Source organism: Oryx dammah, unplaced genomic scaffold (genome assembly GCF_014754425.2).
Source record: "Oryx dammah isolate SB20612 unplaced genomic scaffold, SCBI_Odam_1.1 HiC_scaffold_24, whole genome shotgun sequence".
In the NCBI taxonomy this organism is placed as follows: domain Eukaryota; kingdom Metazoa; phylum Chordata; class Mammalia; order Artiodactyla; family Bovidae; genus Oryx; species Oryx dammah.
Genome location: NW_024070208.1, coordinates 28312565 through 28327946, shown reverse-complemented (window position 1 = coordinate 28327946; position 15382 = coordinate 28312565). Strand labels below are relative to the sequence as shown.

The window sequence follows — 15382 nt, the reverse complement described above, 5'->3', positions numbered from 1 at the left end:
ATATATCCGATAAGAGGCTTAAAACTCAACAACAAGACAAACAGCCCAGTTTTTTTTAAATGGGTGAAAGACCTGAATAATCATTACTATTAATAGTTACTATAGCTTTTTTGTTTATATTTTTGTATTAAGGTTTGTTCATTGTTTTTCTAGACATGATGCTATAGCACACTTAATAGACCAAATTATCATATAAACATAACTTTTTGTACACTGGAAAACCAAGACATCTGTGTAACTTGCTTTATTGCAGTACTTGCTTTATTGTGGTCGCTTGGAACCATACCTGCAGTATCTCCGAGGTATACCTGTTTCTGCTTGCTCATGCTTCATTTTTGCTTTCTTCTGACCCATCTTTGGATTTACTCATTCTCTCTTCAGACTTGTTGAGTCTTATGTTAAACCCATAAAATTGAGTTCTTAATTGCAATGTTTATATATTTTTTCCTGTAATTTCCTTAGAGTTTTTAAATAAAATTTTTAGTTCCCTGCCAGAATTCTTTTTCGTACCATTTAATCTTTCAGCACCTCTAATTATGTTAAAATTTATGTGAGTTAGTCTCAATGTCTGTATCTCCAGTGGCTCTTTTTCTCTGTCTGGTTTTCACTTGATTGTGGGTCAGGTCTTACCTTGCACATGTTATTGTTGATTGAGCTGCACACTTTGTGTATGAAAAGTTATAGAGATAATTTGAAGCTCTGGATAATTTTATAATTCTTCCAAAGAAGATCTTTTTGCTTCTGATAGGCAGTTGAGCTGCTCTGAAATAATTTTCATTCAATCAAGAAAGCAATGATTGGAAGCTGGGCTTCAGTTTTTGACAGGCTGATTGTTTTTCTGATCACTTTTATGTTTAGGGTGTTTTTATTTGGGATCCACCCAAAAGTCTAGGTTGTTTAACAAGTCAGTCAGTCAGTCATTTCAGTAGCTAGTCATGTCTGACTCTTTGCGACCCCATGAACTGCAGCACGCCAGACCTCCCTGTCCATCACCAACTCCCGGAGTCCACTCAAACTCATGTCCATTGAGTCGGTGATGCCGTACAACCATCTCGTCCTCTGTTGTCCCCTTCTTCTCCTGCCCTCGGTCTTTCCCAGCATCAGGGTCTTTTCCACTGAGTCAGCTCTTCGCATCAGGTGGCCAAAGGATTGGAGTTTCAGCTTCAACATCAGTCCTACCAGTGAACACCCAGGACTGATCTCTTTTAGGATGAACTGGTTGGATCTCCTTGCAGTCCAACGGACCCTCAAGAGCCTTCTCCAACACCACAGTTCAAAAGCATCAATTCTAAAGCATCAGTTCTTTGGTGCTCAGCTTTCTTTATAGTCCAACTCTCAGATCCATATATGACCACTGGAAAAACCATAGCTTTGACTAGATGGACCTTTGTTGACAAAGTAATGTCTCTGCTTTTTAATATGCTATCTAGGTTGACCATAACTTTCCTTCCAAGGAGCAAGTGTCTTTTAATTTTATGGCTGCAATCACCATCTGCAGTGATTTTGGAGCCCAGAAAAATCAACTCAGCCACTGTTTCCACTGTTTCCCCATCTATTTGCCATGATCTTAGTTTTCTGAATGTTGAGCTTTAAGCCAACTTTTTCACTCCCACTTTCATCAAGAGGCTCTTTAGTTCTTCTTCATTTTTCTGCCATAAGGGTGGTGTCATCTGCATTATCTGAGCTTATTGATATTTCTCCCGGCAATCTTGATTCCAGCTTGTGCTTCATCCAGCTCAGGGTTTCTCATGATGTACTCTGCATAGAAGTTAAATAAGCAGGGTGACAATATACAGCCTTGATGTACTCCTTTCCCGATTTGGAGCCAGTCTGTTCCATGTCCAGTTCTAACTGTTGCTTCCTGACCTGCATACAGGTTTCTCAAGAGTCAGGTCAGGTAGTCTTGTATTCCTATCTTTCAAAATTTTCCAGTTTATTGTGATCCACACAGTCAAAGACTCTACTCTTTATTGGACTCAGAATTCCATTTTTTTTTTTCCTTCTAGCTCTGTGACACTGATGCAAAACATTGCTCAACCTTTAAACCTCTTTCACTTTCAGAATCAGCCATCATTTATATATCAGAAAAGCAATTTTAGTGCCAGGCTTACATCTCAGTTATTCTCTTTTCAATACCCATGAACTGTTAGCATCTGGTGATGTTACTCTCCAAATGTTTCTTCCTTTTTTTTTCCTGCCCCAGCTAACCACAAAGCACCATTTTACTGTATATTTATCTCAAAACAACGTACTTGTTTAGTTTTGCTTGTTCCTAAGCTTTATGAATTATTTTATACCATATATTGATATATTTTTGGGTGACTTGCCAGCATTATTACGGATTTGTTTCTTAGAATAACCCTTGATGTTGAATCTAGCTGTAGTTCATTTATTCATTGCTCTGTATTATATCATTGTGTGGAGTATACCTCATTTTCTTAGTGGACACATGGTATATTTCCATTTCTTTCTTGTTTTAAATAGTACTACTGTGATTTTTTTTCTTCTTCTTTATAGAACCATATGATGCATATGAGTACAAATTTCTCCAGGTTACATTCACAAGAGTGGTATACTTATGACCATCAGTCTGTACATTTAATTTTTCAATTTATTGCTGAAGTATTTTTCAGACTGGTTGTAAAACCTTATTTTCCTTTCATCAGCATATGACATTATTGTCAAATTTCTTAATTTTTGTCCATCTAATTAATACAAAGTAATATCTCTTAATTTGCATTTCCCTGGTTTCTAAGAATGTTTGTGTCTAGTCATCATTCATGTTGCTTCTTTTCTGAAATTCCTCTTGATGTCTTTTGCCTTTTTTTCTTTCTTGGGTTGTTTATGTTTTTCTCACAGGTAATCTTTACACACTTAATATTTTTCTCAGGTACATGTTAAAGTGTGTTCATAAAATCTCATTTATGGTGTGTCTTTCTGTTCCCTTCATAGTGTCCTTTGGATAAAAGTTATTAACTTTAATGTAACTAAATTTATCATTCTTTTCTCTTGTAGTTAGTGCTTTTTATATCTTGTCTAAGGAATTATTTCCTATGCCATTGTCATAAAAATAGTCTCTCATATATTGTTTTAAAAGTTTTAAGGTTTTCTTTTCACACATAAAAATTTTAATCCATCTGGTTTTGATTTTTTTTTTTTGCTTTTTTTGTATGCTATGACTCAAGAACTCCATTTCTTTCTATTCTCCATTAGGAGAACCAACTTTCCCAGCATAATTTATGGCATGATCTCTCCTTCTAATCATCTGCAGTGCTATCATTCTTATACAGCCTCTATTTTTTCTCATTGCTTAGTTTGCTCATCTACAATGTATCTTTCAGTAAAATTTTATAGTTTTCTCTGTAAGCAGATTTAAATATTTCTCTTATACAGCTTTGTTAGGTATTTCAGTTTTAAGAATTATTTTGTTGGTGGTGAATTTGGGAAGTTATTTTATAGTTTTTATCTTATTATCTTGTGCTAAACTCTTTTTCACTTTTCATCATGAGACAGGCCCATTTTGATTGTTTCCTTATCCATAAGTATTTTATTGCTACATATTTTCTTATATTTCAACATGTATTTCCTATACTTACCTTTTTTCATCTCAACTTCATCTATCAGTTTTTGAAAGAGGTATATTCAAGTATTCTGCTGTGATGTTGGTTTTTAATCTTTAAAAAAAAAACCGTTTTTGGTTATTTGACATTATCCTGCTAGTTTTACAGATGTTCATAATTTTGTATCTTATCAGATTAAAAAAAAATATGTCAGTATCCTTTTTATTAAAATATTAGTATCCCATTTAACTCCATACTCCATTTATATGCTTTTTCATTTTGACTAGTATATTTGTCCATTAGTTTTAGATTTTTTGTTTGTTTGTTTTTAGTTTTGTTGCATCTATTATGGTTTTTTTCTTTTTGAACCTGTCTATTTACCTTATGATGTTTTTTATTTTCTATTTGTAATAATTTATGCTGATTGAATTTTCTTGTGAATTAAATATTTATGTGGAAGACATCTTGGAATAATTCTTTCAAACTGGCTTGTAATTTGAAAGATTTCTGAAAATATTTTTCTCCCTGTTCTTAAATATTAGAATTGTATTTTTCAACTCTCTTGGCTGTGGAAAATTCAGAACATTGTTTTTTGGCATGTAGTCTTGCCACCAAGAAATCTGAAGTTGATGTGGTTCTTGTTTCTTTTTTGGTAGGTTCCTCCATGGGAGCTTTGGGATTTGGGGGGATGTTCTTAGTTCAGAAATTTCATCAGTATGTTTCTAATGAGATTCTTTTTTTCATTATTTCCACTTAATGCTTTGAACGTGCTTCTCTCCTGAAGACTTGGTTGTTAAACTATTTGTACATAGCTTTGTGTGTTTGGGGAACTTGCCTTCTGTATTGGAACTACCTATCCTGTTGCCAGAAGGTTATCTGAGGTGCTCTTTGATTTCTATTTCCAGCTAGAAATTGCGCATGTCAAGTTGAGGTGAAAATGGGATCTCCTGTGTTCCAAGATTGGGTTCAGCTCTTTGATCACCTTACTTATTGCCTGGCTGCTACTGTAAATTCCGTCTCTCAATACTTTATCATCTCAGTATTACTCTATGATTGTTCTAAAAAGATGACTTTTTGGAGGGTGTTTTTCTGGAGAGTCAGTCCTCTTGCTCTTGTTTTTTTGTTTGTTTTCTTTTGCTGTTTATTTTCTGTTTTTTGAAACTTTCCTATGGTTTTGGTTTTGTTTTCTGGGCTTCCCTGGTGCTCAGATGGCAAACAATACACAATGCAGGAGACCTGGGTTTGATCTCTGGGTCAGGAGGATCCCCTGGAGAAGGGAATGGCTACTCACTCCAGGATACTTGCCTGGAGAATTCCTTGGACAGAGGATCCTGGCCAGCTACAGTCTTTGGGGTCACAAAGAGTTGGACATGACTGACTAACACTTTGACTTTTTTGCTTCCCAGCCCAGCTAACGGGGTAAGAGGGATGGGTGTGGGGTGGGGTGTGTGGGTGTGAGTGTGTGTTGCCTTTAAATAGGAAGATACTAAGGTATGTTTTCTGTTACTTCAGCTGCAAACCTTTATATTTGTTCCCTGCTCAAGACTTTTTGCAACTACCTTCCCCCTTGTTTATGAACTATAGCTGACCATTGAGCAAAATGAAAGTTAAAGCTGTCAACCCTTTGTGTTGTGGAAAAATCTTTTTATAATTTATAGTCAGCTGTCTGTATGTGGTTCCTTGGGCATTTGTGATTCAGTCGAACATAGATTGTGTATAGTGTATCACTGTAGTATATATTCACTTAAAATCTACATGTTGGTGGACCACCTGCACAGTTCAAACTTGTCTTATTCAAGGGTCATCTGTATCCTTTTTGGCTCCGTTGATTTTTATCCTATTCTTTGCTGGCTGCCTTAAATAAACGAAACACTAGTCTTAAAGGGGGTTAAGCAAGGAAGTGTACATAAGCTGTTAAAGTCAGTCCTGTCTCATACCTGCAAAGAACCAACTGGAGCTGGAGGCATAAGGTTCATTTTGGTGCTAGTGAAGACAGGTCTTTCAACCTTTTTGCGTAAGTAACAGAAAACATAGTCATATATAATGAGTATTGTTGTAGAAGGTAAAGATTTCATTCATTCTCTAAATATTAATTACCCATGAGAATTTGTATCTTAAAGTCCTTAATTTTTGTTTAGCTTCCAGGAAAAAAGACAACTAAGCTTTGGGTTCCAGATGAAGAGGTTTCACCTGAAACAATGGTCAAAGTGAGTGATATGCACAGATCTGCTGATTTTAATCTACTTAATATACCCTATTATTATTATATTATAGGTGCTAATAGTTCCTGTTATAGAGATATGGCTATTGAAATAATTCAAGGTTTTATGTTTATTCTATGACATCCTTTGGGCCATGAGAGTATAGGGCAATACTGAGAAACCTGAGACTTTGGACAGCTGCACATAATCTAGTTTGGAAAATAAAAAGAGTTTGAAAACTCCTTCCATGTTACTTTTTCTTAGATATCAATATTTTAATGGCAAAAGACAATGCTGGCTTTAAGTACCTGCTCCTTTCAGTAAAGATGGTCATCTGGGTTTTAAGATTGTTCAGCAGCGCTTCTCAGGTGGCTCTAGTGGTAAAGAATCAGCCTGCCAATGCAAGAGAAAGAATCTGCCTGTCAGTACAACAGACGAGGGTTCGATCCCTGGGTCAGGAATATACCCCGCAGGAGGAAATGGCAACCCATTTCCAGTATTCTTGCCTGGGAAATCCCATGGACAGAGGAGCCTGGCAGGCAACAGCCCATACAGTCACAAAAGAGTTGGACACAACTGAGCATGCATGCACATCTTTTCCATGGGATTTGATAAACTTTTTTATTTAAAAAAATTCAACGTGTAATTTCTTGAGTTAGAAGTCATATGTAAAAGATTGCTTATCGCTTCTGTAGGAGTATTACTCCTCTAAAACCATGTAGTCTGTAATATACACCTCAGTCTGCTGCCCAAGGTGTGAAGGCCAAGAACAAATATATTAAATATTGTTTTACTAATTATACTTTCTTATAAATAATTTTGTTGTATATTTATGTTTCATACTGTGAACTACTTTTTCACATTATTGCAGTTTCAGATTCTAATACTATTTCTCCAGACCTGTAGGGCAGTCTTTCTTTAGCATCATTGAATGATGCTGGTTTTGAGTTCTAGTATGAACCAGTTTTCTCTGCATTGGTCTCAAGCAGCAGTTTTGTATAGTTGGACAACACTATTAGAAGGCAGGCAGCCTGCACTTAAGTTCATGGTTACGAAGTGGCCAAGGAAGAGAATCTGAAGAGTGTAAGCCACGTACCACAGTCTAAAACCCATTTAGCTCTGAAGGTTCAGATCTATAAAAAGTAAGGTAATATGTAAAAAAGAGAAAATGTGTTACACCCCTTCAGAAAGGGTTGTTCCAAATATTAGAGGCAGTAACAGGTATTAAAGTACTGATATTGATAGTAAGTACTTCATAATTATGAAAAATACAGTACAGATGTAAGGTGGTATAAACTCTTAGAAAAGATGGAATATGATTTGCATTTGGGAACTTTATGGATTAGGGAAGTTAACATGATTTTACTGTGGATTCTAAAGGGTAGAGTGTTGGAGAAACATTTTTTAAAAAGCAGGAAGAACCAGTTTTTAGATAAATCATTTGTCAATTACCAGGAGGTGGACTGTGAGACATTTTTAAAACATTCAAAGTTATCTTCACACATGCAAATAAAAATAATTTTTTCTTTCCTTCTCTTAAAATGCATCTATTAAAAACATTTCTTCATTCTTTCTCAAAGCTAATGTAGAGTTTCTCTGAACAGTAGCAATGTTGTGTCAATTTGTATTTTAAATAGATTCAGGCTATTAAAATGATGGTTCGATGGCTACTTGGAATGAAAAATAATCACAGTAAATCAGGAACTTCTACTTTAAGATTGCTTACAACAATATTGCACAGTGATGGAGACTTGACAGAACAAGGGAAAATTAGGTATGTAATTACAGCTTCAGCATTCTTTGGATTACACAATATGTTAACATCTGATGTAATTTTTGAATGATTGTTTCTTTTTAAATAAAATACAGATTTGTAGATATGCATATACTTTTATTGTAATAGGCTTTTGTATAGTGGTTATTTCAAAATGATAGTCCCATGTCTAGTGCAGATTACTGCTGAATGCTTTAAAGTATTTATAACAGTAGATGTTTACTTTTTTTTAATACCTCATATGAAATTGTTAATGTACCAATCAGTAACTGGTGTTTTACATTCTTGTTAATATCTAAATGCAGAAGAACAGACCGAATAGAATACCTGAATCTGTTTCCAGAAGTATTGTTGTTGTTCACTTACTAAGTCGTGTTTGACTCTTTGAGACCCCATGGATTCCAGCACACCAGACTCCTCTGTCCTCTGCTGTCTCCTGGAGTTTACTCAGACTCATGTCCATTTAGTTGGTGATGCTATCTAATCATCTCATCCCCTGCCACCCCTTGCTCCTTTTGACATCAGTCTTTCCCAACATCAGGTTCTTTTCCAATGGAATTGGCTCTCCAGAAGTAAAAATATATGCATATGTGGAAAATGTACTTGACACAAAGTATTAAAAATACACATACTTTTTTGTTTGTTTTGTTTGAAAGATGTATAGTCTAGTGATTGAAAACATGAACGCCGGATTCCAGATTCAAATCCTGGGACCACATCTTGGCAGCTTGGTACCTTTCAGCAAGTTACTGTAACTGCTCTGTACCTCAGTTTCTTCAGCTGTAAAATAGAGATGATGATTAATGTCTGTCTCATCTAGCTATTATGATAATTAAAAAGTTAGCATATTTAATGTATTTAAAACACTGCCCAGCACATAGTAATTAGATATATTGATGGTAGTGGTTATGTCAGAATTAGCTAAAATTTAGAAGTTTGTCCTCTGTGAAAATACAGGTGCCATTTATAGCATCTTACTGGTAGTTAAAAATATGAGAGTAACTTCCCCCACCTTTTGTGTGTGTGTGTGTGTGTGTGTGTGTGTGTGTGTGTGTGTGTGTATACATCTAGCTTAAAGTCTTTAGGACCAAATATAAATGGTAATTGTCAACTGCTTAATACTTTGCTATCTTTGCTTCATTTCTTATATGTTTTGCTCATACAGTACTTTTTGCATAGAATATTAGCATTAACACATTCTTCTCAAACAGATCAAAAAAGAAAATTCTGTAAGGTATTCCACATGTATAACTCATTTATTACCTTTTCAGTAAAATTAGTTGTCTCTACCTTCTACTCTTATAATTTATGTTAGCATCCAAGAGTTACATAATAATTAGAAAAATTTCCTTAGTATTAATACATTTTGTCTCAAATTTACTAATTATATTATTTATGTGCATACTTAGGTCTCATGCCACCTGTTTTATTCATAGTATTCTTTAACAAAATCACATATGTTCTTGAATTCTATAAGTGTGTGTGAATTACATTGGATCTGTCTGCATTAAAAAAAAAATTTAATGAAGTACAGTTGATTTACAACAGTGTGTCAATTTCTGCTGTGCTGTGTATATTGAGTTAAATAATACATATCTATATATACATACATACATATATGTGCCTTTCCACATTCTTTTGCATTGTAGTTTGTCACGGGGTATTGAATATAGTTCCCTGTGTGGTATACAGCAGGATCTTGTTGTTTATCCATCCTGTAGCTAAAAGTTTGCCTCTGCTAATCCCAAACTCCCAATCCTTTTCTCCTCTACACGTCTGCCCCCTTAGCAACCACATGTCTTTTTTCTATTTCTGGTTTGTTTTTGTTTTGTAGATTTGTGATTTGTGTCACATTTTAAATTCCACATATAAGTGATATCATATGGTATTTGTCTTTCTCGTTCTGACTTTGCTTAGTATGATAATCTCTAGGTCCATTCATGTTGTTGCAAATGGAAGAATTTCATCTTTTTGATGGCTAAGTAATATTCCACTGTATACACATACCGTATCTTCTTTGTCCATTCATCTGTTGATGGACATTTACGTTATTTCCATGTCTCGCTGCTGCTAAGTCACTTCAGTCGTGTCCGACTCTGTGCGACTCCATAGACGGCACCCCACCAGGCTCCCCCGTCCCTGGGATTCTCCAGGCAAGAACACTGGAGTGGGTTGCCATTTCCTTCTCCAATGCATGAAAGTGAAGTCGCTCAGTCGTGTCCGACCCTCAGCAACCCCATGGACTGCAGCCCTCCAGGCTCCTCCATCCATGGGATTTTACAGGCAAGAGTACTGGAGCAGGGTGCCATTGCCTTCTCCGGTTTCCATGTCTTAACTATTGCAAATAGTGAACATAAGGGTGCATTTATCTTTTTAAGGTTAGTTTTGTCTTGGTGTATGTCCAGGAGTGGAATTGCTGGAACTTTGTTTTTAGTTTTTTGAAGAACCTCCATATTGTTTTCCATAGTGGCTGCACTGATCTACATTCCTACCAACAGTATAAGAACAGTGTCCTACCAAAAGTGAAGGAACTTTTCTTCACACCTTCTCCAGCATTTGTTGTTTGTATACTTTTTAATGATGACCATTCTGACTGGTGTGAGGTGGTACCTTATTGTAATTTTGATTTGCATTTCTCTAGTAGTTAGGAACGTTGAACATCTTTTCATGTACTTACTGGCCATCTGTATGTCTCCTTTGGAGAGATGTATATTTTAGATCTTCTAATTTTTGATTGGCTTGATTGTTGTTGAGTTTTATGAGCAGTTTCTGTATTTTGGGAAAAAAGCTGTTATTTGTCACATCATTTGCAAATATTTTCTGCCTATCCCTAGGTTATCTTTTCATTTTGTTGTGGTTTCCTTTGCTGTGCAAAAGCTTGTAAGTTTAATTAGGTCCCATTTGTTTATTTTTGCTTTTATTTCTGTTGCCCTGGGAGCCTGACCTATGAACACATTGTGTGATTTATGTCAGAATATTTAGGCTTTCTTCTGTGAGTTTTATGGTGTCGTTTTGTTTTTAAGTCTTTAAGACATTTTGAGTTTATTTTTGTGTATGGTGTGAGAGTGTGTTCTTACTTGATTGACTTACATACAGCTGTCCATCTTTCCCAGCACCACTTGATGAAGAGACTGTCTTTTCCTCATTGAATATTCTTGCTTCCTTTGTCAAAGATTAATTGTTCACAGGTTTGTGGATTTATTCTGGGCTCTCTATTCCATTCCATTGATCCATGTGTCTGTTTTTGTGCCAATAGCATACTGTTTTGATTATGGGAGCTTTTTTGTATTGTCTAAAGCCTGGAGGACAATGCCTCCTGCTTGTACTTTTCCTCAGGATTGCCTTGGCAATTCTGAGTCTTTTTTGGTTCCATTTACCTTTTAGGATTATTTATTTTAATTCTGTGAAAAGTCTCATGGGTAATTTGATAGGTATCGCCTTAAATCTGTTGATTGCTTTGAATAGTATGGCCATTTTAATAACAGTGTTAACTCTTTCAATTCAAGAGCTGGGATGTTTTTCCATTTTCTGAATCATCTTCAGTTTTCTTTATTAATATTTTGTATTTCTCAATATATAAGTCTTTCATTTCCTTGGTCAGATTTATTCCTAAGTATTTTATTTTGGTGGTATAATTTTAAAAGGGATTGTTTGTTTACACTCACTTTCCAGTATTTCATTGTTGCTGTAAAGAAATGCAGCCTGTTTCTGTATATTAATCTCATATCCTTCTACCTTGCTGAATTCATTCATCAGTTCTAATAGTTTCTGTGTGGTGTCTTTAGAGTTTTCTATATTGTATCATCTGCATATAATAATAATTTCTACCTCTTCTCTACCAATTTCAATACTTTTTATTTCCTTTCCTTCTCTGCTTTAGCTGGGACTTCCAATACTATGTTGAAGTGAAATGGTGAGAGTGGGCATCCTTGTCTTTTTCCAGAGTATACTGGGAAGGCTTTCAAGTTCTTACTGTTGAATATTACATGGGCTGTGGGTTCATCATAAATAGCTTTTATTATGTTGAGCTATGTTCCCTCTATACTCATTTTCATAAGGGTTTTGTATCATGAATGAATATTGACTTTTATCAAGTGCTTTTTCTGCATCTGTTGACATAATCATGTGGTTTTAATGCTTCCTTATTACATTGATTTGCTTGTGTTGAGCTATCCTTGTGGCCCTGGGGTGAATCTAGCTTGGTCATGGTGTATGACCTTTTTTATGTGTTGTTGAATTCAGGTTGCTGATACTTTAAAAACTTGTGTTTATTCATCAAAGATATTGACCTGTAATTTGCTTTTTTGATGGTGTCTTTGTCTGGTTTTGGTAACTTCATTACCAAACTTTACGGTGATGGTGACTTCATAGAATGTCTCTGGGAGTGTTTTCTTCCTATTCACTCTTTTGGAAGAGTTTAAGAAGTTCTTTTTTGTATGTTTTATAGAATTCCCCAGTGAAGCCATCTGGTCTTGAAGTTTTGTTTATAAGGAGTGTTTTTAGTTTGCTTTTTAAAATTACAGATTCTGTATCATTTCTAGAGATTGGTCTGGTTATCTGTTTCTTCTTGCTTTTTAGTGGGTTGTATGTTTCTAAAAAGTTGTCCTTTTCTTCTAGGTTCATAGTATTGTTCCTAGTAATTCTCTTTCAGTTTCTTTGTATTTCTGCAGTTTGAGTTGTGATTTCTCCTCTTTGATTTCTTATTTTGTTTATTTGGGTCTTTTGTTCTTGGTGAGCCTGGTCAGAGGTTTGTCAATTTTTGTGTGCCATGTCAAAGAATCAGCTCTTGGTTTTATTGATTGTTTGGGGGCGGGTATTGTTTTTAAATCTCTGTTTTATTTATTTCCTCTGTTTATTATTCCTACCTTTATTATTTCCTTCCGTCTGCTGACTTTAGGTTTGTGGTTTGATGGTTTTCTTTTGTATTATTCTTGTATTCTCTTCTTTTTGATTTTTGTTAATCTGCTGTTACGTTTTTGATTTGTGCTTGCCCTGGTTTTCAGATATATTAAACCCGTTTGTATACCTACTTGCTTTAGATTGGTAATCATACAAACTGAAACACATTCTAGGAAAAGACAAATCTATATTTTCTTACTCTCCTCTCCCACATTTTATAATTTTGTTGTCCTTTTACATAATCATTGCTTTCACAGTAATTTTATTCTTTTAAAGAATTTGTGTACTTATTTCAGTGATTTGCTTTCCAATTGTGATGTTTTCTTTCTTATAGATTCTTGCATGTTTTCTACTTAGAGAGGACCTTTCGGTATTTCCTTTAAGATAGGTTTAGTATTGTATTCTTTAAGTTATTGTTTGTCTGAGAAATTCTTTATTTCTCCTTCTATTCTAAAGGATAGTCTTGCTGGCTATAGTATCCTGGGTTGCAGATTTTTCACTTTTGGACTTTGACTATATCTTATCTTGCTACTCCCTTCTGGCCTGCAGTGTTTCTGTAGAGAAATGAGCTGATAGCCTTTTGGGGGTTCTCTTGTAGTTAACTCTTATTCTCTTGTTGCCTTTAAAATCCTCTTTAACATTATTATAATGTGTCTTGGTATAAGTCTCTTTGGATTTATCTTGTTAAGGGTACTTTGTGCTTCTTCTATTTGGATATCTATTTCTTTCTTTAGGCCTGGTAAGTTTTCAGCCATAATTTCTTCAAGAACATGTTCGTTCCCCTTTCTCTTTTTTCTTCCAGAATCCCTATCATGCATAGATTTGGATGCTTCATATTATCCCATAGGTCTCTTATATTGCCATTTTTTAGGGGGTGGTTGTCTGCTGATCTACTTGGGTAATTTCCATTTTTCTGTCTTCCAGATCACTTATTCCTTCTGCTGTCCATAGCCTTTAGTTCAGCTTTGGTCTCTTCTAATGAATTCTATGTTTTTTCCTTGGCCCCTGCTTATAGTTTCCAATTCCTTTTCACAGTAATCTGCATCTCTATCAGTGGCCTTTCTTAATTCCTATAGTATTTTCATTCATTTTCTCCATTTTGAATTCAGTGTCTGTTAGACTGAAGAAATGTTTCATTGTTCTTTCAGGGGAATTCTGTCTTTTAATGGGGAGTGCTTTTTCTGCTTCTTTATTTACTTTTATTTCTTTTGCCCTGTGAGTCTAGAGCAGTTGTTTGCTGTGGTCTTTGAGGGCTGTTTTTCTGTGGGGATGACGCTGTGTAGCTTGTGTGAGTTTAATATGTTTTGGTGTGAGGACTATTATTTAGTATGAAGGCCTGCAGCCTGTTCCCTCTGTGTATGCTGGCCAATATCCCCTTGATAGGAGCTGTGACAGATGTTGCAGTGACCAGAGCCTGCACAGGATATTGACTGGGCCTCCTCTTTGCTCTGGGGTTGTCATTGCCCTGTTGGGGCAGGGTCTGCTCCCAAGTTGCTGGTAGTAGAAGCCCCCGATCCATTTCTGATCTGTAGTGCAAGGGAGGTAGGATTGGAAGCCCCCAGCAGAAGAAGAGCCACTGAGTATTGCTCCCCTGGAGCTGTGTGCCTGTGAGTGTGCTCTGTTGCATCACTTCACCTTTTGTGTGAGCTCACAAAGTGCACTGTTGCTGGCACTGCCTTTGCCTTACCTTAAGCGTGGATATACTGGCAGTTGCTCTTGGTGTCTCTCAGGAGTTGTTTTCACAAGGTCACCAGTGCAGATACACTGAAGTCAGGTCCTAAGACTCTAGTAGTTGCATACCTGGACCCGCTGTGGGAGCTATGGAGGCACCGCAGACCCTAGCCTGGCCCAATCCCCAAGTGTGCATGCCTGCAAAGCCCACAGCTGCTAAGGCCAGACCCGTCCCACCTGCGGGAGCTCTCCTTGGGTCTGTGTTCTCAAACTAGTCTTCAAAAACATTGTTGTAATGGACAGAGGAGCTTGGCAAGCTGCATTCCGTGGGGTCACAAAGAGTCAGACATGACTGAGCGTGCATATGTGCACGCACGCACACACACACACACACACAGAGTATTTTAATTAGTTACTTTTTAAATATTACTAAATAAATTCCAACAAGGAATTCAGACTTTCCTTAGCAGTGGTTGAGTGATTTATCTTATCATAACTATTTGGAATATTGCTACTGATGAACTGAAAATATCTCTGCGACCTGTAACTTCAGAACCTTATTAATGTTGGCATACACTCAGTAAATATTTTTACATAATTGTTAGATAAAGAGTCTTAAACCAACTAGATGTTTAGATCTTGGAAGATTAAGATTTGTCTCTTTTGCATCCTGGAAGATTAATTAAGATTTACCTCTTTTACATCCCTCTCAGTATGGTGTATTTTTGTATGTATAGTAAATAATAATGTTTTACTATGGAGCTATGTAGGGAGTCCTAATTAAGGAGTTACAACTTCCCTCCTTACAATATTTCAGTGAATCAGTAATTCATCTGATATATCTCTGTATTAGGAAGGATTATTTAAATATATTTACTAGTCAAGAATTTACTAGTCAAGAATTTCCTAATTGCTGAAATACATCCCATTTTACAACAGATTTTCTTCCCTTAAAAAGAGGCTCTTAATAATATTTCAAAATTGAATACTAGCTAAAAATAGTAATTTTTAAAATCTACTGTACCTGCTTTTATGTTAACTTCTTTTGTACTTAACACCATAGTTTTAGTTGAATCAGTAAGTTATGATATTTTGTGCCTAATACATAAGTAAACACATATCCCCCCAAAAAATCCACAGTGGAAGACTTGAGACCTAACAACTGAACATACAAATAGATTTGTCCTAGGCTTGGCTGAAAGCTTTCTGTGTAGAACAAGAAAATTCAATGACTAGCTTAGACTTGTGTTCAAGAGAAGAATTTTGTGCTGTTGGAC

General features: G+C 35.8%; 1 protein-coding gene across 6 annotated transcripts in view; it reads left to right on the top strand.

The window, feature by feature from the left end:
- The window catches only part of PDS5B (PDS5 cohesin associated factor B), a 184831-nt gene that overhangs the window by 139897 nt on the left and 29552 nt on the right, over nt 1–15382 (top strand). For all 6 annotated transcript variants that reach the window (XM_040267109.1, XM_040267107.1, XM_040267106.1 and 3 more), the window contains exons 22-23: nt 5699–5767; nt 7399–7535. In XM_040267109.1, the coding sequence (XP_040123043.1) occupies nt 5699–5767; nt 7399–7535 (206 nt within the window). The remainder of the gene's footprint in view (nt 1–5698; nt 5768–7398; nt 7536–15382) is intronic.